Consider the following 24,347-nt stretch of genomic DNA (forward strand, 5'->3'; position numbering starts at 1 on the left):
TTTTTTTTTTTTTTTTTTTTTTTTTTTTTTTTTTTTTTTTTTTTTTTTTGGTACTAGGGATTCAACCCAAGGGCACTTAACCACTGAGCCACATCCCCAGCCCTTTTAATTTTTATTCTGAGACAGAGTCTCAGCGAGTTGCTTAGGGCCTTGCTAAGTTGCAGGCTGGCTTTGAACTTATGATCCTTCCGCCTCAGTCTCCTCAGTCACTGGGATGACAAGCAGAGCCACCACATCTCATCTGACAAAACTGCCCATTTTAAATGTTAATTTAAAAAGAAGATTTTGGGCTTGGATTGTGGCTCAGCAGTAGAGTGCTTGCCTAGCACGTGTGAGGCCCTGGGTTCAATCCTCAGCACCACATGAAAATAAAATAAAGATATTGTGTCCAACTACAACTAAAAAAAATAAATATTAAAGAAATAAAAAATAAAAAGAAGATTTTACACCGTGCAGAGCAAACTACACACATCTGCAAGTGTGATTTGTCACACAGACCTTCAGTCTGTAACTTCTTGAAACAAATCAGCATAGCCCTAAAGCAACAGTTTAAAGAATGTTCTATTCTTTCCTGTCCCTATGTTACTTTCCTTTTCCATGATATAACGTATATAACAGGGATTTTGGACCACCATAGAGGAATAAGAACAAATCATAAAAATCAGTATCAACAGAACAATATTAAGAAATAATCTGAGACTAAATCAACAAGCACATACATATATTCTGTTGAGAGCCACAGCCGAGTCGGAATGGCCCTGGCATTTTGCCAAAATACTCCTGTAGGAGTATTTTTTTGTTGGTAGTACAATAAATAATAAAGGCAAACTTATATCAATTCTATCCAAATGCATATTTTCCATATGTNCACCTGTGGAGCCTAATCCCCTAGAACCTCTTTCTATAGTACGGCTGGAAAATTTATCATGTAGGCTGGGTATTATTAATAACTGTGCTATTCTATCTCCTGGTGAAATTACTGATATACCCCTTGGAGAACTGGCTATAATTTTTATTTCACCTTCATAATCAGGATCAATTACCCCAGGACTTATCATAAGTCCTTTTAGAGTAGAAGAACTGCGTCCTAATAATAAGCCTACTGTTCCTTGAGGAACAGGTCCTTTTACCCCTGTGGGAATGATTTGAACTCCCATCTCTGGAGTTAATACTGCTCTGGCAGAGGCACAGATGTCCAACCCTGCACTCCCTCTGGTTTGTCTAATGAGGGATCTAATGGATAATGTGTCCTGGGCACTACCCTGATGGTGTTGCTGGGTTCCTCCATTGCCCTGTATATTTGTGGTTGTGGGCCCCGGAGCATTGGGCCCCACTGTCCATTTTTTGGCAATGGAGCCCGATGCTTTTCTCCACGATATCATGGGTAAACACCTGATCCTTGTTCGTTTTTTGATAACGGAGTACCCTCTATGGTGGTTTGAGAACGGCATTCATTAGCCCAATGTCTCCCTCTATGGCATCATAGGCAAATACCCGGTATTCTACCCCTTTGATCATATCCAGTTTTGTTAAACCCTCCTCCTATGGGGCAACTCCTTCTAAAATGTCCTGTTTGTCCACAATTGTAGCATGTTTTTGGCCTGGTACCTAAAACCTGCTGTACTGCAGCTGCCAAGACTTGCCCTTGTTCATTAATGTCTCTACATAATTTAATATATGTGTTTAAATCTTCATGTTTCCATGGTCTAATGACCTCCCTGCACCATTTGTTTGCTTGCTCATAGGCTAGCTGTTTAATTAATGGCATTGCTTGTTCTATATCCCCAAAGATTCTGGTAGCTGTTTGTATAAGCCTATCTACAAATTCAACATAAGGTTCATTAGTTCCTTGTATTACATTAGATAATTGACTTTGTAAATTTCCATGCCCCTGTAAAGTTTTCCATGCCCTAACCGCAGCTGCAGCAATTTGTGAGTACATGGCAGGATCATATCCAATTTGTTGCTGCTGACCCTCATAAGGTCCCTTTCCTAACAACATATCTAGATTTCTCTGAGGATAATCTGAGACTAAATCAACAAGCACATACATATATTCTTTTTTTCTTTTTTCATGTGGTTTTTTTCAGTACTACAGTAGAGATCTTTACATATTAGCCTCTTCATTCTCAGTAGTGGAGATTGAACCCAAGTGTGCTATCTCACGGAGCTATATCCCCAGTCCTTTTCATTGTTTATTTTTAGATAGGAACTTGCTATATTGCCCAGGCTGGCTTTGAACTTGTGATCCTCCTGCCTCAGCTTCCTGAGTAGCTGGGACTACACACAGGTGCCATCATGCCTGGAGATACATATATTCTTGATCAACTTCCTATTTCACAGACCCAAAATATAAACAAAGAGAAGGCTTTGGTGTCAAATATCATTTGGCAATAAGACATTATCCCTTTCAGATCACTGTTATATTATTCAGAGTATTAAGTCATTTTCTAATCAGAAACTTATAGCATGAGTAGACAGAACTTCTAAAGGCCTCATTTAGTTCTAAAGAATAGTTGAAACAGTGAAAACCATTTGGAAAAGCACACAAGCTATGCTATTACACAAAGATGGAAATCTGTACTAGGCTGAATTTGCAATTAATATTCCTTTTTGGCACTGGAAAAGAAAAACATGAATCCCAATTCCTTCCAGAGTAAAACTTAGATCTCTTCAGGATGGCTTACATTTTATCAACTTATATATACACTTCTATTTCTTCTTACACCATAGGTACTATTCTAGGTGATGAGAATGCAGAGAGATAAAACATTTCCAACCCGCAAGTGATTTAAGATTCAGTTAATTAACCACATATATACATTTGGCATTCAGATGCCAAAAAAGGAAAAACATAAGGGCTGAAATTAGGAAGACTTTAAGGAAATGCGACTCAAGCTGAGTGTTGAACAAACCAAGACTTGCACAGAGACCAAGTGAAGTACACTCTAGGCTGGAGTAGTAGCAGAAGTAAAGGTGTGACTACAGGGCATCTTTCTGTAGGAAAAAAAAAAATGCTTTAAGATGATCCACAGGAAATGGATGGCATTAGAGCAGATTATGCTAAGTGAAGCTAGCCAATCCCTAAAAAACAAATGCCAAATGTCTTCTTTGATATAAGGAGAGTAACTAAGAACAAAGTAGGGATGAAGAGCAGGAGAAGAAGATTAACATTAAACAGGGATGAGAGGTGGGAGGGAAAGGGAGAGAGAAGGGAAATTGCATGGAAATGGAAGGAGACCCTCAGGGTTATACAAAAGTACATACAAGAGGAAGTGAGGGGAAAGGGAAAAGTAATACAAGGGGGAGAAATGAATGACAGTAGAGGGGGTAGAGAGAGAAGAGGGGAGGGGAGGGGGGATAGTAGAGGATAGGAAAGGCAGCAGAACACAACAGACACTAGTATGGCAATATGTAAATCAATGGATGTGTAACTGATGTGATTCTGCAATCTGCATATGGGGTAAAAATGGGAGTTCATAACCCACTTGAATCAAAGTGTGAAATATGATATATCAAGAAATTTGTAATGTTTTGAACAACCAACAATAAAAAATTTAAAAAAAAAGAATATTTGCTATAACACTGAACTTCTATGTACATATATGAACATACCATAGTGAATCTCAATGATGTGTACATCCTCAAGACTGGGATCCTAATTGAATAAGATATATTCCATGTTTGTATAAATATATCAAAATAGATTTTGCTATCATGAATAACTGAAAGGAACCAATAAAAAATAGGAAAAAAATAAAACAAAAATAAAAATGATTGGTGAGTTAAAAAAAAAGAATATTTGCTGCAATATTTTTAAAAGCAAAGAGTAATTGAATATTCAACAATTAAAGACTAATTATATGATTATGATACCTTCATATAATAAAATTTTATCAATGAAGAATGACTTGCAAAATATATTAAGGGGAAAAAAGCATATTTTTTAACAGTGATTAATATTATATCATGTGTTATTATGTGTTAACTTGGCTAGACTTTGGTACCTAGTTTTTTAAACACTCATTTCGATGTTGCTGTGAAGATACTTTGCAGATGTAATTAATATTCATAATCAGTTGACTTTAATAAAATACATTACTCTTCAAAAAAAAAAAAAAATGATCCACAGGACCTCTTTTGAAAGAGAATGCAGTGGGCCAAATGATGGCCCTAAAGACATGTGAACATCCTAACCCCTGGGATCTGAATGGCAAAAGATGTGACCCCATTTGGGATCTTAAAAGCAAGGAGCTTATCCTGGGTTGTTATTTTGCCATAAACACAACTACATAAGCTTTTATGCAAGAAGCAAAGGAACTTTTGAGACAGACACAAAGAAAAAGGCAACATAAAGATAGCAGATAAAGATTGGAAAACAATCCATGATGTCTACATGGAAGATTATGAAATTATAAGCAAAACTAGAAATGCAATTATCACAAAGATGTTTCGTCGATTTCCTTACACTTTTAAAGAGATGTATGACTCATATTTATGCACCATTTTCCTAAAGGACACAACTCATCAAGTCATGAGGTAAGATTTAATTAAGAGGACACAAAATCATTGTAACTGTCAAAATCCATTAGTCATGGCAATCAGAATACTAAAAGCACAGATAAATGAAAACTAAAGGTAAACTTCTACCCTCTACTTCAGAAAAGTCTTTAAAGAGTAACTTGGCTCAACAGAAAAGTAGACTAATTTATGTCCCAGTTCTTATCATCTTGCTAACTGTTCTATGTAAACAGGGCTAATAAAGACATGCAATCTCTTGTAAAAGAGTACAGAGTAGCTATTGATGGTTTCAGCATAAAGTCTGGTTCCTTTAAAGAACTTCATAGCAGTATCATCCCCACACCACACCTCCACAGGGCCAGATACTACAGTAGACATCTTTACATATTAGCCTCTTCATTCTCATTCTCACAATATTCTCTAAGGTAGATACTATTCTCATTCTTTTTTATTTTTGAGATAAGGAAATTGAGCCTCAGAGAAGTTAAGCAAATTACCCAAGGCCACAACATATGTCCTAGGCATACATATAAAATCCAGACCTACCTCCTGCAGCCCAATGGTTATTCGAATATATCATACTGCTATCATCATTTTTCCAAACTTTAAATCATGTCAATTCGAACCTGGCTTTCATTGTGGAAATTTTTAACCTATACACAGCTTAAACACTAGACCCCTCACACTTTTACACTAACCCTTTTATTTTGAAACCACCAAAATATACTATTTCATTCTCTAAACTTTAAAATCACCCCTTGCAAAAAAGATCCACCTGACAAATTCCTTCTGAGCCCATCACTTTGCCATCCCTATAATGTGATGGAGTACAACTTAAGGCCAGAAAATTTTTTGTTTAAATACTAACTTTACCTAAATTAACTGTGTAATGTTCAATAAGTCACAAAACTTACCAAAAGCACCCAATGGTAAAATATTAGACTTTAAATTAAAAGACTGAAACCTGTCAGTCTGCTACTAAACACAGATTATAGAAAAGCTTTTCTTGGCCAACAATATTATTTTCTTAACCAAATAAACAAGGCTGGAGATGTAGCTCAGTGGTAAAATGCCCCTGGGTTAAATCCCTAGTTTAAACAGTCATGTTTATTTTATTTTATTTTTTTTTTTTTTTATTTTTTTTTAAAACATTTATTTCTTAGTTGTTTTCGGCGGACACAACATCTTTGTTTGTATGTGGTGCTGAGGATCGAACCCGGGTTGCACGCATGCCAGGCGAGCGCGCTACTGCTTGAGCCACATCCCCAGCCCCATGTTTATTTTTTAATAATAATAAAAAAAAGATTTTACATGATTAATGTGAGCATTAGTTACACCATTTTACTTAGTTTTCATATAGTCATTTCCCCGATTAGAAAGTCCAGAATGAGGATTCATAAAATTATATAACTTCAGAACTGCAAAGACCCATACAGATTACCTAACACATTCTTGTATCATGACATAAATGGAAAAACTGAAATCAAATTGCTCAAGTTATTTACTCAAAGTTTTAGTATAAGCTAGGTTTGGTGACACATACCAGTAATCCCAGAGACTCAGGAGGCTGAGGCGCCGGGTTTCTGTTCTCGAGACTAAAAGGCTCAGGGGTCACTCCAGTTAAACTGGGCTAACTGGGCTGCATGAAATAGCTACACAAGAGACACAAATACCTTTTTCTTTGGGGTCGCTGTGACGGCTCCTCTGACCTTAAGGGTCCGCAGAAAGAGAGAGAGCGAGAGCACTCGCTGACCCCTTTTATTGAGGGAAGCTATTCAAATGAGGCAAGGGGTCAGGTTTCAGGGGGCTGAGTATCTTCATGATGTCCACTGTCAACAGGTTGACTGACACCTGGGTAGGCCACACCCAAGGGCACAGTAAGAGAAGGGGACACACACAAGGCACTTCCATGGAAGATTCTATCCTAAATAGGGCAAGGGGTTATATTACAAAGGAACAGGTGAGCATAGCATCACCCATGGGGCTGTAACAAGATACACTCATGCACAAGACACTGACCCTCAAACCCAAGAAGGGGGGGGGAAGCTCTGGCACATTTCTGCAACTGAGCGCCTCAGCACCCAGCCAGGGAGTGTACTCAGTCATGTGTAAAGTTGGTCTCCCACAGTGAGGCAGAAGGATCTCAAGTTTGAAGCACACTTCAGCAACATAGTGAGGCCCTAAACAACTTAGTGAAACCCTGTTTCCAAAAATATACAAATTAAAAGGGCTGGGAATTGACTCAGTGGTAAAGCCCCCTTAAGTTCAATACCCAGTACCAAAAAAAGTTTCCTAGTATAAGTCAGCACAAAACAATTGAAATTGACAAACATTACCAAAATATTTTTTAAGACCCTATATAAGAATTACAAAGAGAAACAAGTCAACTGTCCCTACCACTCTAATATACAAGTTAGTAAAGGCACAGAAATATAAACACACACATACACGTAGCCATTAAACAAGGCACACATGCTAAGAGAAAGGAAAAATTAATTTCTCCAGTTCTAGAAAGATTTGAGAAAACTTTCTGAAGGGGAAATATCTGAACAGGGATTTGAGTAATGAGTAGGCCTGCTGTTATAGACAAGACGTGAGAGCACAGCATGAAAAACCAAGAAGCAAGTCGATGAACAGAATATTCAGAAAACAGCATAGTTGGGGGGCAGAGTAACAGAAGTAATCTAAGAAAGCAAAGTGTGGCAAATCCCAAGAGCCAGTGCTTCTTATTCGCCTTTTTTAGCTTACCTCTTCATCCACCTAGGACTCATGAGCCTAGGACACAGTTAAATATAATAAAAACTTAATAATAACTTGTAATGACAATATTAATGGCAGCTGAGACTTAGGGTGGGATTATTACATGCACTGTACTAAACAATTCATAAGCACTATCTCCTTTAATCCTCATTTAAAAATATTACAAGGGCTGTGGGTGTAGTTCAGTGGTGGAGAGCTTGCCTAGCATTCCAATGGCCCTAGGTTCAGGCAAGGGAAAAATAAAATGTATGTAATAGGTGATAACATCACTCATATCACATAAGAGATAATTTACACAAAGAATAAGTAACTTTTTTCCTAAATCACACAGTTAATAGGTGGATTCATACCCAATTCATATCCAATTCATCTGTCTCCAGAACCAAGAACTAATAAACGTGAAAAAAATGAACCAATCAGAAAATTTACAATCAAATTATCCATCTCCAATATCAATACTGTACTGCAGAAGAGACAAGCAGAAGAGGACAGGATTCTTCCCAGCTCCCAATTCCATGACATTTCCTCACTTTTAAAGAACATTTTTGTCCTGAGGTTACAGAATGCTCTGCGGAGTACAGTACAAAGCTTCAAAACTTCCCATAACGGAGTGGCCTTGGGAAAGTGGTCACGTTTGAAAGCTTCAATTTTTTTCTCCAAAAAAATGGGTAAAGCTGTACCTACTATGTATGCAGAAAGTTAGGAGGAAGTGATAATGCATCCAACGCGTCACAACAAGTCGGGTACCCTGCAAGCCAAGACTGTCCACAACAGAGCTCCCGCCCACGTAAGCAAGTGACCAGAGAGGTAAGCAAAAAGGTTAGTCTCTCCCATAGGTAAGGGGGGAGAATGACATGGCGTTCAGAAAGACCCAGGCGGCCGCTAAAAACACACATTTAGAACAGCCGGGGGCTACGGTGGAAAAACGGGGTGACAGGGCAGACTCAGGCCATCTAGTTCACCTCTGTGGCCGGACAGCCTAAAGCACAGACTGACCCAGAAGCAGACACTGACTAGTCAGGTGGCCGTGAGCCCCAATGAAGCGCCAAGGCGATAGACTTACCCCAAGGCCAGCTTCCCCCGGCTCCTCAGGCTCTGTATCCATGATGCACCTGCAACATTAATACAAACTGTCAACTCGCACTCCCCTATTAACCCTTCTCCTGCCCCTGAACCACTAAGCAATTCTTACCAAAGTCTGCAAGGACCGCCGCCGCCATCTTTCCCCTCCCCCGGCGAAAGCCTCCGAGTTCAAAGGCCGGCGAGGCAAGGCGCATGCGCGATACTCAGGATTGGCCCCCTCACCCGGAAGCAGTGTTGCCATGGAGACAGCAAAGACACGGCCCAGGTTTAAAGTATAGCCAGGCCAGCCTGACTTGAAATTGAATGACTTAATAAAGACCGAAAGCTAACGGGGCGCGGTGGCGCAAGCCTATAATCCCAATGACCGAGGCAGGAGGATCGCAAGTTCACAAGCCAGCCTCAACAACTTAGCGAAATCCTTATAACTTAAAGAGATCCTGCCTCAAAATAAAAATGGTTCGGGTTGTAGAACAGTGGTAAAGCGTCCCTGGGCTTTACCTTCAGAGCCAAAAAAAAAAAAAAAAAAACCCGAAAAATGGTGGATTTGTAGAAATTCACCAGTATTCAGAAAAATCATGAAGCCTCATCTCACAAGTGGTCTGAAAGGAGTAAGGGTGCAGAGTCCCCGAAATAGACCTGAGTTTTCTTGTCAGAAATAACTCCCTGTGGCACAAGTTTGTAAAGGTTATTGGAAGTCGTGTAAAGCCTTTTAAAAGAACAGATACCTGAAATACGACGTATGATCTTCTAACCCCTACATCCAAGAGATGTAGAACAGTGGTAAGGATATTTATTGCCAGATATTTATTACCGCCAATGTGCCTGGCCACCGCTTCACTAAACCTCGTGTATTCATCTCAGCAATCCAACAAGGCAAGGATTAACATCTTCAAATGGGAAACATACTCTGGATAGGTTAAAGTCTCGCCTAAGCACTGGCAAAGCCAGTGATCAATGTAGGGTTCTGGGCCTCCAAAGTTAGTGCCCCTAGACATCCCAATACATTTGACATCTCTATTCTGAGGATAGGTATTTCAGGTTTCTGTTTGCCACCAGGTACCCAGTGCGAACAAGCAATAAACAACACAGTTGTGGAACACAATATGAGCGTTTTGGCATGTTTGAGTTGGAAGGAGTTCCATTCTTTTTCCTCCACAGAATTTAACCGCATACAATTCCCTTCAGAGTTGGCGCACAATCAAGCAAACCAAAAGAGGCACTCCATTCCTCTTTAATCTTTGAATACCAAAATCCCAGGATCAGGATTCCGACCCAGCTGCAAAAACTATTCCTTCCCTTTCTGATTTCTGACCCATATTTTAATTTTTCGTTGACTACATTCTTACAGATGTCTTTAAAATATGTCTGGAACTAGCAAGGTACCCTCGCATGGGCCAGTGATCGCACAGGGCCAAAGAATAAAGCGGCAGTGGGCGGAGGTGGCTCCAACAGTCTAAACCGTTAATTAATTGGTTTGCTGTGGGAAGTGAAAATAGTTAACCTCAGGGCTGAGCTTAGGCAGGACAGAACCCTCCAACCGGATTGGGCGTACTCTTGCCTTCCTCGAGGCTGGGAGGAGCAGCGCAGTGAGCGCGGCGCGGCCCCGCCCTTCCCAGCCCAGAGGTAGCGGGAAAGTAGCGCGCGCTGCCGTGTGGACCTCGGCGCGCGCCGTAGCGGCGGCCCGAGGAGGCGGGGCTTGAAGTAGACCCCGCCCCCTTCCCGGCTGCGGCGTGGAGCTGCTAAAGATCCGTCCTTGTAGCTGCTTCCTTCTGCCTCGGCTGCCGGTGATTATGGGGCAGGAACCGCGGACGCTGCCGCCCTCTCCTAACTGGTACTGCACCCGCTGCAGCGATGCAGTGCCCGGGGGCCTCTTCGGTTTCGCGGCCCGGACCTCCGTCTTCCTTGTGCGCGTGGGCCCGGGAGCAGGCACGACCCCGGGGACTCCCGCGTTTCGAGGTAACTCCCCCCACTTCTGGGCCGCAGCCCTCCTGCTCTCCCCCGGAACGCCGGCTGATCGTCTCCAGTCACCCCTTTTCCTATAGTTCCAGATAGTCTGCGACTGCGGCAGAGAGAAGGGGTCTGCCCAAAGTCACTAAGATGAGTCGCGATGAGTCTCCAAGAATGATCCCCACCACGCTGTGGCCGAGCGGTCCCGCCTCCCGACGCTCGCACTTGGGACCGCTAGCTTACTGAAGTTAGCAGTGTCCAGACCCAGGCATTTAAGATGTCTTGGCTTGCCTCCCCGACCCAAGTGCGCGCTGGTCCCCTGGGAGCCTTCCAGGAGTTGGGGACTGCTTGCAGCTGCAGCCCCTATACAAGATCCTGCAAAATTATGTGACACTCTTGGTTCCGTGTGATAAATGGGTAGAGTCAGATGCTTTCAGCTCCAAACTAGGTTTTGATTATGCTTTAGAATATGACATGCCAGATATTTATTCCATTTCAAACTACCTGTAGCCAGACTGAAGTTGAATGGCTTTTATATTTCTTATTTTGAGTTGCCCCCCAGCCTGTGAACTAAGCACAGCAAGGGATATCAACATTATTTTACAATTGAGAATATTGAGGTTCAAAGGGAAAAAATGACTTGTCTGAAGAGCCAGTACAAGCACCTAGGATTCTGGTTATAAGTCTGTGGGTATTTTTATTATACACAGATTAAGTAACTCCAAAGCATTTGCTAACTTATCATCCAACAACAGGATGATTCTGTCTGGAATTTGGGATAGCAGTTTAATTAACCTAAAGTGTAATTTTACCTGAAGTCATAGGAGAGTTGGTGGGACACACTGAAAGAGTCTCTGGCTTCACGTTTTCTCATCACCCTGGTCAGTACAACCTCTGTGCCACCAGCTCCGATGATGGGACTGTGAAAATCTGGGATGTAGAGACAAAAACAGTTGTGACAGAACATGCACTCCATCAGGTACCATGGCTTGCTGATTTCTCATAATGTTTTTAATGTATATTTTGGGAGTTCTTTTGTTTCAAATAGTTTTGGTAACTTATCATTGCAGGGTAACTTATGAATGTACTCATTAATTAAATAAGAAGCCCTATATTGTAAGTTGTCTCAAAACTTTTTTAAAGAGGCTGCGTATTTTGTTTATAAATCAGAAGTTAGCAAACTACTGTGCCACCTGTTTTTGCAAAGAACTATTAGAATACAGCCACATTTAAATCCTTTCTATGGCTGCTTTCATACAGCAAAATTCTGTTGCAAAGGAGACAATAAGACTCGTGAAGTCTAAAATATTCAATAGTTGGTTGTGCATTTAAAATATACACCTGGTATAAACTATAAATGAGTGACTGAAACTCATTTCTAAAACAGATGATTACATGATGTACCTGCCTTTTAAGAGAACAAAGGAAAGGAAAAGACCTGCTTAAACTTTGTAAGAACTTTACATTGAAGGAAGGAAAAAAATTAATGATTCTTTAATTCCCCAGTAGTCCAAATTTTTCTACAGTTAATATAGTGTTGCTAAACAGGTAGCATTAATAAGTATTTATGAAGTACCTATATCATGCTTAACATTATGCTTATTTGTGAAACAGGTTAAAAATAAGTAAAAATTGGGCATTGACAAATCAGAAACAAATATTTTGTTGTTGTTGTTTTGAAGCATACAATATCAGCGTTGCATTGGTCTCCTCGAGTAAAGGACTTAATAGTATCTGGGGATGAAAAAGGAATCGTTTTCTGTTATTGGTTTAACAGAAATGACAGCCAGCACCTCTTTATAGAACCCAGGACAATTTTCTGTCTTACTTGTTCACCTCATCATGAAGATTTAGTTGCCATTGGGTAAGTGCTCTGCCATCTGTATGGATAGTTTACTTTGTTTTTGCTCATATTTTTCATTTGCATTACCTTCTCCAATGCCTTTATTCCTCGAATACAGATGTTAACTGCTCCCCTGAGCCCTTGGGATCATTTATTCCTTTGATCTCTAAGTCTTTCTATCTCTCTCCCTCCCTCTTTGTTTTCTTCTTTTCTGCTGTACTCTGCTTTCCTTGTTCTTCTTATCTGATTTTTCCAGTCAACCTTCAAATGTTAGAAATGTCCTCTTTCACTTTTTTCTCACTATCTTTTATGATTCCCAGAGGACTGCTGTCTCTGGTTCCAGTCATTCCCATTAGGTTGGGGAAGTGATGTGGCCTTGGGATCTGTGTTCTTCCTGATCACTGAGGTTGTTCCACATGAGCTGCCTGAGTGGGCATCCCCTTCCCTCTCCAGTCCATGTACTTCTCACACAAAGATATTTATTCCCTCCGTTTTGAAGATTTCACATAAGTATTTCCACTAGTATGTTAGAGATGAAAGTCTGAGGGAAGTGGATGTGAGAGACTTGTTTTGGGGTAGGATAAATTAATGGAAATAAATTTTTCTCCAAGTGTGAGAAATTTTATTTCTATTAACTTATCCTAACACACTTGTAAAAGTGTGCACGGATATGAAGGCAGAGAGGAGGTATGGGATCAAGAGAGTATTAAATGAAAGATACAAGGACATGTTGCCATAATGGGGCGGGGATGCAGCTTATTGAGGGTAAACTGATAAATACAGAAGATTGTTATGGAAAAGTTGAGATTGGATTTAGATAACAAGTAGAATAAAAAACAGTTGAAAATATGGAAATAAGCTGAGTGTGGTAATACATGCATTCCAGAGACTTGGGAGGATGAGGCAGGAAGATATCAAGTTGGAGCCAGCCTCAGCAACTTAGTGAGGCCCCATCTCAACGTAAAAAGGGCTGGAGAGGTAGTTAGTGATAGAGCGCCCCTTGGTTCAGTCTTCGGTACTGAAAGAGAAAATGAATATGGAAATAATTACAGGTAGGTTTGGAAGTAGAGAATATTCCATTCTGTGGCTTCAGATTTTCTCTGTGAAGCATAAATGAAAGAGGTAGAGTCAAGTTCAGGGTCAAGAAGAAGGCATGAACACTCCAAAAAATAGGAAAATGAACTTAGGGAAATTGGTGGTTCAGTGTTCACTGCTGAGTGGCCAAGCTAAGGACCATGGTCATGAATTTAAATTAGTCAAATCGATTGAAAAAGGAGATCTTTGGATTCAACAAGGTTTGGGGTTTTGTGGAATAAATAACCCTGAGGGAGAGAAGAAAGGGAGATTGTAGTGTTTTAAAGAGCAATTATAATTATGGATCCTGAAATCTGTTCTGCATGAAGGGAAGGGTAGGAAGATGGGTGAGGGCAAGTGGTAACGAAAATATCGGGGGTCTGTAGATGGGCAGTCTCAAGAAGTGGGAGCATTGTTGTAGTGAGGGTACTAGAGAGTGAGCAGAAAGGGTAGTAGTGTCCAGGGGTCAAAGAAACTTGAATCAAATAAACCTTGAAAAAAGCAGCAATTCTTAGAAGTAAAGTCTGTAAGGAGGAGGGAACTGCATCGTCAGGCACAGAAGATTGGCTCAGAAGCATTTGTTTATAGATGATCTTTAAGACATTATTCCCAGAAAGCTTAACTCAAGATTTCAAAACAGCTGGATCTCGTGACAGGTAGTATAACTTGATGATCTTCAAAGTCCAGGTAGTCAAAAGATTGATATATTCTTGGGGTTTTTTTGCTTGTTTTTTAATCTGCAGTGTTGTTTTTTCCCTGTAGAATTATCTGTTGTATAGGGAGTGTAAGTAGATATGGCCACTTTGGAAAGCAGTTTTGCACTATCTAGTAAAGCAATGGTGCACATATCTTACATTCTGGCAGTCCTATTTCTAGGCATCACATGTGAAATTGTTATAGTACATTAGTAGCAGCTTTTATGTTTGTAATGGCAGAAAAAATGGAAACCCTTCAAAAGGACTCTGAGTGAGTAAACTGTGATGTAGTCCATATAATACAGGATTCATACATACAATAGTGTGAATGACTGACCACGAACTAGAATTACATGTATCAACATGGATGATTCAGAAACAGAATGAGTGGAAAAAGCAAGCTCAAAAAAAAAAAATTAGCAAATAAACCTGCATGATACCTTTACTATGAGGTTTTTAGATATACAGACTACTTCTCTTTTATATTTAAAAATATATACCCAAAAAAGGCTAGCAAAGTTAAGAAATAGTGATTTATCTCTGGGAAGGGGAAAAAGAGGTTTGATCTATGTGGTAAAGCAAAGTATTTCAGATGTTTTGGTAATTATTTTTTTCTTATGCTAGGTGGTAGATATTCTGTTATGTGTCTGAAATAATTCATCATATTTTTAAAGCTCTTAGAATGTCTCTGTTTTTTTCTAGATTCATAAAATGGCCACCATGGAACATACAGATCTAGAATATTGAGTGCTTTGGCTTTTCAGTTTCCAGTTAGAAAAGTAGTGTCATTTATGAAAAGGAAACTTTTCAGAGAACTAGAATAAATTCATCTCTAATTTAGAGGAGTTGCTGGACTTCTATCAGAACTGGAACTCCTGTCAGTTCCCTTAGAATAAAAGTATGCTCCACTGCTGGAACTTTTGAAAGGCAACATGGAGAAGGGTGTTAACAAAACTAGGAAGCATCAAACACTTAGGAAAAACAACAGAAGTATTTCTTGTTCTTTCTCCTTCTCCCCTACCCCAAATGCACCTACATAACTTTTAGAAGTTCACAGTGATAAATCCTAAGCAAGAATATTTACTAGAGAGACTATCTGTCTTCATTTTTCACTAATATTTCTAACTCTTGTTTTTTTAGCTATAAGGATGGCATAGTGGTTATAATTGACATCAGTAAGAAAGGAGAAGTTATTCACAGGCTTCGAGGCCACGATGATGAAATCCACTCCATAGCCTGGTGTCCCCTGCCTGGTGAAGACTGTTTATCCATAAACCAAGAGGAAAATTCAGGTAGAGATGAATGAAAGGAGAGTATTCTTTAGACCTAAAAAACAAAGTAGGTAGACTTCGGTTGTCTGAATTACATTTAAAACTTGAGATTTCACATACCAGACCTATGAAAAGTGATCGCTAAGTTTTGGGAACCCTTGGAAACTAATTTTTCTTTCACAAGTACATGTTTAATGCAAAATAAAAACAAAATTACCCTCTTTCTTTTAGAAGAGCCTGAAATCCCCAATGGGAAACTTATAGCTCAAACTCCAGTAACAAAAGGCTGTTACTTAGCGACTGGAAGCAAAGACCAGACCATTCGAATCTGGAGCTGCTCTCGAGGCCGAGGTAAAATTGATGTTGGATGTTTCTTTTGTAATATAAGCTATGTTGATCCAGTGAAATTAGCTGTTCTTTTGTTCTGTCTTCCTGTTCTGAGAGTGCCTCATCTGTCCGAAATTTGTTTTTTACTTTCCTGTATATAAAAATCGCTGCCCTGGTTTAGCCTGTGCTAAAACTTTGTACTCTGAATTTTTTTGAGTGTTAGAGTTTATGATGCATTCTAAGAGAAGGCAGGGACCCCTGCTTTATAGAAGGGTCACTATTTGCCACGGAGAGAAAGACAAATTTAAGGACATGAATGTTGGTACTTGGCAAGACCTGAGGCAAAGGAAAGAAAAAGATCTCTACTGTATAAATGCAGAATAAATAACATATTCTGGGAATATGGCTTAGTGGTAGAGAGGTTACGTAGCTTGTGTAAGACCCTGAGTTTGATCCCTGGTACCACCCAAATAATTAAATAAATAAGAGTGTGTATGTGTGTGTGTGTGTGTGTGTGTATTTCCAGCATAGATATGTGTGTGTGTGTATTTCCAGCATAGATATGTGTTTACATACAAACACTCACTTTGTCCAAAGAAGCTAAAAATCCACATGTGGGCATCTGGATGGGAATCCCTCGAGCAGGGTAACCTCTAAACTTACAGCTGTGTAATACAGTGGCCTTCAGTTCTGGTTGTGCAGCAGAATCAGCTGGAGAGTTTTGGAAAAATATAGGCTCCTAGACCCCACTTCAAATCTACTGAATCAGAATCTAGATGCTGGACCCTGACACATGTATTTTTTAAAACTATACCTGTGGTTCTAACACCCAGTACAGATTAGGAACCACCAGCTTAGTGCTGACAGAGATGCTCCCCTGTCACAATGTGTTGTCTGCCAAAGGGATTTATGACCAACAGAAGGAGGATTCCTGCTCTCTGTCCTTCCAGCTCTGAATTTGGGTTGCATTACCACTTTGAGTTCTCAGTTCTAATTGGGAGCTCATTTTTCCAGACCAAAAGAAATATTCTTAATGTGTTTGGGTTGCCAAGACAGCCTGAAGATCTTGCTTGACCTAAAGGTAGGTGAGCTGGTATTAATCACCATGTATAATGTTTCCATGGGAAAATAGTATATTCATTGTCAGTAACTAACAAACCTTTAAATCGCAGATCATGTATTGTCTTTAAGTTGATGGTTTCAGTGTCTTTCGTGCTCACTGGCCATTTCACCTACAGGAGTGATGATTTTGAAACTACCTTTTCTGAAGAGAAGAGGAGGGGGTGTAGACCCAACCGTCAAAGAGCGCCTATGGTTGACACTCTACTGGCCCAGGGATCAGCCAACGCAGCTGGTGTCCAGTTGTTTTGGGTAAGTCTGCTTTGGTCATACCTTTTCTGATAAATTTTGTTTTCCTGTGTGGCCTCAAGATTCCTAGGCTTCTCATTAGAGACACAGAAGATGGGTCTCACACACACAAGTGGCCCATTATGACCCAAGTATTGATTTGTGTTATGATGGGCCAGTTGAAATGTAAAAATCATGAGACCTGTGCTGTCTGCAAACAAAATTGTTTAAAACACACACACACACACACACACACAGTAAGCCTGGAGTTAAAGAGTATCTGACTCTGAAGTCAGACACATCTGAATTTCAGAATCAACCTGCTGCTTACCTGCCTTATGTGTGCAAGAGGCATAGAGGGTGATACTATTTTTTGTCCCATAGCATGGCTGTGACCACTCAGTAACAAAACTGATTGAGCACTTTCCATGGGAAAATACAAACCATTTTTCCTCTGTTTTCACACCACAATTATCAATCCAGAAGACTTCTGAGACTCCAAAAGGCGTGGGGATTTCTCCTGCCGAGCAAGCAAGTGATTAATTCTGCAGCTAGGTATCTTCCACTTCAGTTCTGGCAGAATGTCATGCCCCCCAGTTGAGCCCCTGGAAGGCTCCCAGGGGACCAGCATGCACTTTGGGTGGGAGAGGCAAGCCATAGACATTTTAAATGCGTAGTTGCTGAAGATGATAAATTAATTTAGTAGACAAGTTCTTTCCTTTAAATGAGGTGATACAGGTAAAACACATAGAGTCCTTCCAAAATATTAACCACGACCCTACTTTCCACCAATATCCAAAAAAAGAGATTGTTTCTTGAGCTTTGAAGCTATTCAGATTATAATGGTATTTTATAATTAAAGCTGGTAGAGAACTCTGTTCAAAAGTTAGTCTAGAACATTTACATATTTCAAAGAAGAATGAAAGCATGCATAATAAAACACCCCTCCTACTTCTCGTCCATGTTACTTGCTTCTCTTTCTGTAGGCATTCATGATTTTCTGTGTTCTTCAAGAAATATTTTGTGAATATGGCAGAAAATGCAGCTTTTCTCTCCATAAAGGTGTGAATCAAGATCACAAACAAGGTTAAAAGAAAAGTAAAACTACTTTTATTCAAGTGCAAAACAGATTTGCAAATTGGAAATGCATGGGTTTGTACTTTCTAACAAGAAGTGGGTACCTGCCACTTAGCATTGTCTGGGGGATTGAAGCAGGTCTAGCAGTTGGAAACTGTCACAGAGCAGGGTTGTCATAAATGTTACCAGTCCTTTGGAATGTTCAAGTCAAGAGGCAAATAGGCAGTCAAGTATTTTCCCTCTGGCAGATTCGGTTTGTGACATTTCTGCATGGCAGCGAATCTCTTAAGGCTCAGAAAAGGAAGATGGCTCTCTTTTTGACCCTTCTGCAGCCATGTTGATTTTTATTTTATCAAAGGACCAATAATAATTATTTTACAACTGTGGACTCAGACTCTGACTCAATAATCCTTGCTTTAGATTGCTTGTGTTCTTCTTCACAGGGGTGAACTGCTGCTTTGGAATCTCACTCAGTCTTGGAGACGGAAATATACCCTCTTTAGCACTTCATCCGAAGGACAGAATCATTCTAGAATCGTGTTTAATTTATGTCCTTTGCAAACTGAGGACGACAAGCAGCTGCTTCTTTCCACATCAATGGACAGAGATGTAAGAACTGCTTAGATTTCATCAGCTTTGTAAAATAGGGATTTGCAATCTGGGTGGGATTAGAAAGTCTCGGTCTTCATACCGCCTCCCTACTTAAAGTTTTAGAGGTGCTGTTGCCAGTTGGCACTCTATATATCAGCAGTGCACAGAGAGGAGAAATGTGAGGAACCACCAACATGCTTTTCTGCTAAAGTGCTTATGATAAAGATGAGCAGAAGTGTCCTCAGAAGGGCGCATAAGATCATCATGCTTTGACTTATCCCCATCTGTAGTTTAAGAAGCAGAATCATCTGCTCGTGGTGAAATCTCTCTGAGGGAGAATTGGCTGTATTTGGAGCCCATGACCTTGCTGTTCTGCTTCTAAGCTGGGCTCATAACTTTATTTTCTCTCAAGTCTCTCTATTTAGGTAATAACTAAAAACTTTCTACTTCTAGAATGTAAGCCATTTTGCTTTTTAGATTGTAACTCCCATCTTTCCACATGCTGAAGAAGTGTTCCTCCTTATTTAGTTTGCTGAATGAGGAGATTACCAGGAATGGAAAGACCACTGACCTCTGGGAAATGGGAGGTCTGGGTTCTGGTTTATTCTATGACCCTGAATTCACTGGACATCTCTGGGAATAAATGTATTCCAAGATCTTGTTGAGCTGTGTGATTATTGCTGATTTTTTTCCCCTAAGAGATGCTTTTTCCAGTTCCTACTGAATGGTTAAATTACATTGTCCTTGCTCACTATGAGTTTATTCCCATTTGGAATATTGGAGTCTTTTTCCTATTTCTCTGCTTTTTTGAAATATTTAGGCCCTAACTTTTAATCTTTCCAGGTAAAATGTTGGGACCTGGCCACACTGGAGTGCTGCTGGACCCTGCCTTCCCTCGGTGGGTTTGCCTACAGCCTAGCTTTCTCTCCTGTGGATGTGGGCTGTTTGGCTATAGGCGTTGGGGATGGCATGATCCGTGTGTGGAACACTCTCTCCATAAAGAACAACTATGATGTGAAAAACTTTTGGCAGGGTGTCAAGTCCAAGGTTACAGCGGTAAGGATACTTTCTTTGAATTTTTTTTTTTTTTTTTAAGAATATCCACTCATTTAAGTGAACTCTGTTATAAATCAAAAGTTGTTTAAAGGTATTTTTGATGAAGTTTGAAACTAGGAAAGCAGAATCCTCCAAACAAACTCACCATCCCTAGATTCAGAGTTTGAAATTGTTAAGGCTTTGTTTTACTTGTCATGTTTTCTAACAGAAATAAATTGATTAAAAACAACCTAAATATGTATTTATGGGAGATTATTATTATAATATAACTACATATTAGAATGGTATCAAATTACTAAAAATAGTAGTGAGTTTTTTTTAACTGTGGAAGGATGTTAATCATTTATAAAAATTATAAAATGGAATGCGGGGTAGAAAACATGTTTTGATTTTTTGTTTTCTCTAAAATGATACCTCTGTGTTGGCTATTTAGTCTAAACCCAATAAATATGGGTGATTCTAAAAGAACACTAAATAACGAAGTGTAGAAACTAGACTTTCTTTTCTACAATACCCTCTACTCCATGCCCCCATTACCATGACCCAGAGAAATAGTCTTGACAATTTGAGATACATCATTCCAAATTTATTAATTATTAATTAAACTGTATTTTCTAAATTGTTTTAGAATCTTTTTCTTCTTTTTATAGTGCCAGGGATAGGTTTCTATGCATGCTAAGCAAGCATTCTATCACTGAGCTGAATTCCCAGCCCCTATTCTAGAATCTTTTACCCTAGTCTACAATATGTCATGTTTTTTCTATCATAAGTATTTAAGTTTATTCACAAAAATGTCTGAAAAGAAAGGTAACAAAATTGGCAATTATTTTTTGTTTTGCATGGTGAAATTACAGATGACTTTCACTTTGCTATTAATCTATCTTTTTTTTTTTCTTTTAAACAATGAAAATTAAAAGAAATCAACAGCAAGAAAGTCTCCCACTTGAATGCTTAGATGCTTAAGATTCCCATAACAGTGTGTCCCCTTTCTCATATATTTTCATTTGGAAACTCTTTTCTTGTAGCTGTGCTGGCACCCAAACAAGGAAGGTTGCTTAGCATTTGGAACTGATGATGGAAAAGTGGGATTGTATGACACCTACTCCAGCAAGTAAGCAATACTTGATTCTTGTTTGGCCAATTCACCAAAATGTCAGTGATGGATTTAATTTGAGTTTATACACGTAATGTACAAAAAATTCTAACTTGAAGAATGAGGTTCTGGGCTGGGGATGTGGCTCAAGCGGTAGCGCGCTCGCTTGGCATGCGTGCGGCCCGGGTTCGATCCTCAGCACCACATACAAACAAAGATGTTGTGTCCGCCGAGAACTAAAAAATAAATATTAAAAAAAATTCTCTCTCTCTCTCCCTCCCTCTCTCACTCTATCTTTAAAAAAAAAAAAAAAAAAAAAAAAATGGAAGANTTGCTGAGGCTGGCCTTGAACCTATCATCCTCCTGGCTTAACCTCCTGAGCTATTGAGACTACAGGTATGTGCCATCGCACCTGGTGGATTTAATCTTAGGAAAGTCCAATTTTATCATTGTTTTTCTTTTATAGATAGTGCTTTTGGTATTATATTTGCTTAATGCAGGAAAACACAGATTTTTCTCCTATGTTAGAAGTTTTTTTATTTTAGGTTTTATTTATTTAAAAAATTTTAACCGTTTTTTGCAGTATTGGGGATTGAACCCAGGGTCTCACTCAAGCTAAGCAAGCGCTCTGCCACTGAGCTACATTCCTGGCCCTTTTTACTTTATTTTGAGTTAGAGTCTCACTAAATTGTTAAAGCTGGCTTTAAACATGCAGTTCTCAGGTCTCAGCCTCCTGAGTTGTTGGGGTCATGGGTGTGAGACACCACGCTCAGCTTACTTTTAGGTTTTATATTTTGGTTTATGATCCATTGAGTTATTTTTTGCAGACAGTATAAAGCATAGTTGAACTCTGTCTTGGTTGCATTTAGATGTGCAGATATCCCAGCACCACTAGGGAAAGCCTGCCCTTTCTTCACTGAGTCAGTTGTCCTGCACCTGAGGAAACTGCCCGGTTCTCACATGGGTGTACTTTGGGGACCTCTGTTCTGCTCTAAGAACAATGCTGCCCTCTCCTGACCACTGCAGCTGTACCAAGCCAGCAAGTGTGGCTCTCATAGGCTGGCTGTTCTTCATCAAAGGGGCTTTGGCTATTTTAGGCCCTTTACATTTCCCATGAACTTTAGAATCAGTCTTTTTTTTTTTTTTTTTTTTTTTTTTTTTTTTTTTTACCAGGGATTGAACCTAGGGGTGCTTGACAGTGTCTCACTGAGTTTCTTAGGGTCTCATTAAGTTGGTGAGGCTGGCTTTGAACTCTCGATCCTCCTGCCTCAGCCTCCTGAGCCACTAAGGATTACAGGCGTGTGAGGCAAGAAAGACCTCTACCACCAAGCTACAGCCCCAGCCCCTAGATAAATAGATTACTCCATATCTTATACTTGTCTAGTTATTCCCTTATGGTGATTTCTAACTCATTTGTATATTCCTATCATCCCTATTATATTTGCTATCAACTGCAAGTCATAGCTAAGCAACCTTATCCCTTTACAGTAGTCATTAGTCATAGGTGACTAGTCAGCACCAGAAAAGTGCTAAGTCCAAGTTGAGATGTGCTATAAGTGTAAAATATATTGAAGTATTAGTATTAGAAAAGAATACAAAATATCTCAAAAATATTTTAGTTTTAAATTACCTTTTAGCCTGGTACAGTGGCATACACCTGTAATCCCAGCAACTCAGGAGGCCAAGGCAGAAGGATTGCAAGTTCAAGCCAGCCTCAGCAACATAACAAGGCCTTAAACAACTTAGTGAAACTCTGTCTCAAAGTAAAAAACAGGCTGGGGATGTAGCTCAGTGGTTAAGAGCCCCTGGGTTCAATCCCCAGTCCAAAAAAGAAAGAAAGCAGGAGATATGAGAAAAAGCATACCAAACTTGCCAGATGTATGGGAGTAATATTTTTTTTTAATATTTACTTTTTAGTTGTAGTTGGGCACAATACCTTCATTTAATTCATTTATATGTGATGCTCAGGATCAAACCCAGGGCCTCGTGTGTGCTAGGCAAGTGCTATGGGAGTAACATTTTTATCTGGGTGAAATATGTTTAGGGCTTAATCATTTTGGTTATGATGGGATATTATTATGTTGTATGTTATTTAAATGTTTGCTTTTTTATAGTTGAATATTTGGAGAAAAGTAATGCTCAATAGTTTTTCTATAATACAGCAACTAAATTTATAAATAGGGACTTTTGAGAAAAATATGGTGTATTTTTCACCGTGCCTTTTAGTTTAAATCTTTATTTGTTCTCCACCTCTCCTTACCCGCAAAGACCTCCCCAGATTTCTAGCACATATCATAAGAAGACTGTGTACACGTTAGCTTGGGGACCACCCGTACCCCCAATGTCACTTGGTAAGTGTCTGAGCCATTCTTAACAAATATAATTTCTTTTCTTCAATTTAATTCTAGGATATGAAAGTAAGAAAGAGTCATAAATGTTCTAGTGCAGTGACTGCTTGGTTGTCTGCTAGTCCTAGGGGTCCATGAAAGCAATAGTGGCAGGTTACAAATTAGAATTGCAGAAGAAAACATTTACCTATAAGCTTCTCCAGACTGCCCCCACAACTCTTAAGCATTACTGTCTTTAAACTGAACTTTTTCATTTTACGTAGTTTTCTCATGCTGGATCGTGGCCTTTGACTACTACTTTTCACCCCTTTCCCGCTTCTAGCCCCTCAGTCTTGTCTTTCCCATAAGTGATGGGTCTTTCATAATATCTTTTTGAGTGTATTCAACGAAAGTCTTTGATACACTTTCCTTAACTACAATGAAACAACTGTAAATTTCCATAGTAATCGCCTTACTGTGGAGAGGATAAATAGTATCATCAGAACTCAAGCAGCATTGGAATTATATTCTGTTCATCCAACAAGAGGATTACTATAATACTTAGAAAATCACTCCTTTGAAGATACCTCCTTATAGCTAGTCCTGGGAAATCCTGTAGCTTCATGTATTTAAATGCCCAAAGTAAAGTACTTATTTCTAGAAGAAAATGTGAATTCTCTAAAGCTTTGAATGTTAGAAGAATGTTTCAAGTGAATGTGTTCCATCATAGAATTTAACATAGAATTAGTATACCTTTTTACTTCTCCCAATAACTCTTCAGATGGAAAGAACAGTAACTTTATTCTCATGTATTAGAATGCTTCAAATGCATAATTCTTTTTAATTCTTAATTCTCATAGTAGGGCATGGTCAAATCTGTAATAACAAATAGTTAAACTGGTGAAGTTCAAGACTGATAAGCTTTCTTATCTCATGTAGGAGGAGAAGGAGACAGACCTTCCCTCACTTTATACAGCTGTGGAGGGGAAGGAATTGTCCTACAGCATAACCCTTGGAAGTTGAGTGGGGAGGCCTTTGACATCAACAAACTCATCAGGGACACCAATTCATTCAAAGTGAGTTATCGTGATCTGGAGTTTCCTGTTGGATTCCTCTGGTTTTTCCATCTTGCATACTAAATGCCATTCTTAGAGGCAGCTTGTCAAGTCAGACATTGCAGATACCGTGAAGCAGGCTGTGAGTGAACTTGTAGGTTCTAATATATATCTTAAGAGTCTTTATCCTTGAATCCCGCCCCCCCCCCCCAAAAAAAAAGTGTCTCAATTGCAATAGTGACTTATGATTTTCAGATCTCTTTTTTTTTTGGCGGGGAGG

General features: G+C 39.4%; 2 protein-coding genes across 3 annotated transcripts in view; one reads left to right on the plus strand and one right to left on the minus strand.

Annotated features, from left to right (window-relative positions):
• The window catches only part of Mrpl22 (mitochondrial ribosomal protein L22), a 46,297-nt gene extending 37,724 nt beyond the window's left edge, over positions 1–8,573 (minus strand). Inside the window, exons 1-2 of the mRNA XM_015492682.2 lie at positions 8,474–8,573; positions 8,345–8,393 (exon numbers count right to left, since the gene is read on the minus strand). Of these exons, the coding sequence (XP_015348168.1) occupies positions 8,345–8,393; positions 8,474–8,558 (134 nt within the window). The 5' untranslated portion in view covers positions 8,559–8,573. The remainder of the gene's footprint in view (positions 1–8,344; positions 8,394–8,473) is intronic.
• Positions 8,574–10,058: 1,485 nt separating this feature from the next.
• Positions 10,059–24,347, plus strand: part of Gemin5 (gem nuclear organelle associated protein 5) — a 44,920-nt gene continuing 30,631 nt past the window's right edge. The window contains exons 1-11 of one of the 2 annotated variants that reach the window (XM_015492683.2): positions 10,059–10,320; positions 11,130–11,290; positions 11,994–12,175; positions 15,064–15,215; positions 15,426–15,545; positions 16,760–16,892; positions 18,389–18,554; positions 19,380–19,592; positions 20,618–20,703; positions 22,954–23,036; positions 23,952–24,088. In XM_015492683.2, coding sequence (XP_015348169.1) covers positions 10,155–10,320; positions 11,130–11,290; positions 11,994–12,175; positions 15,064–15,215; positions 15,426–15,545; positions 16,760–16,892; positions 18,389–18,554; positions 19,380–19,592; positions 20,618–20,703; positions 22,954–23,036; positions 23,952–24,088 — 1,599 coding nt within the window. In that variant the 5' untranslated portion in view covers positions 10,059–10,154. Of the gene's footprint in view, positions 10,321–11,129; positions 11,291–11,993; positions 12,176–15,063; positions 15,216–15,425; positions 15,546–16,759; positions 16,893–18,388; positions 18,555–19,379; positions 19,593–20,617; positions 20,704–22,953; positions 23,037–23,951; positions 24,089–24,347 lie in introns of those variants that run through there. The other variant, XM_048782838.1, reaches the window with a different exon arrangement.

The sequence above is a fragment of the Marmota marmota genome, unplaced genomic scaffold (genome assembly GCF_001458135.2).
Source record: "Marmota marmota marmota unplaced genomic scaffold, marMar, whole genome shotgun sequence".
NCBI lineage: Eukaryota > Metazoa > Chordata > Mammalia > Rodentia > Sciuridae > Marmota > Marmota marmota.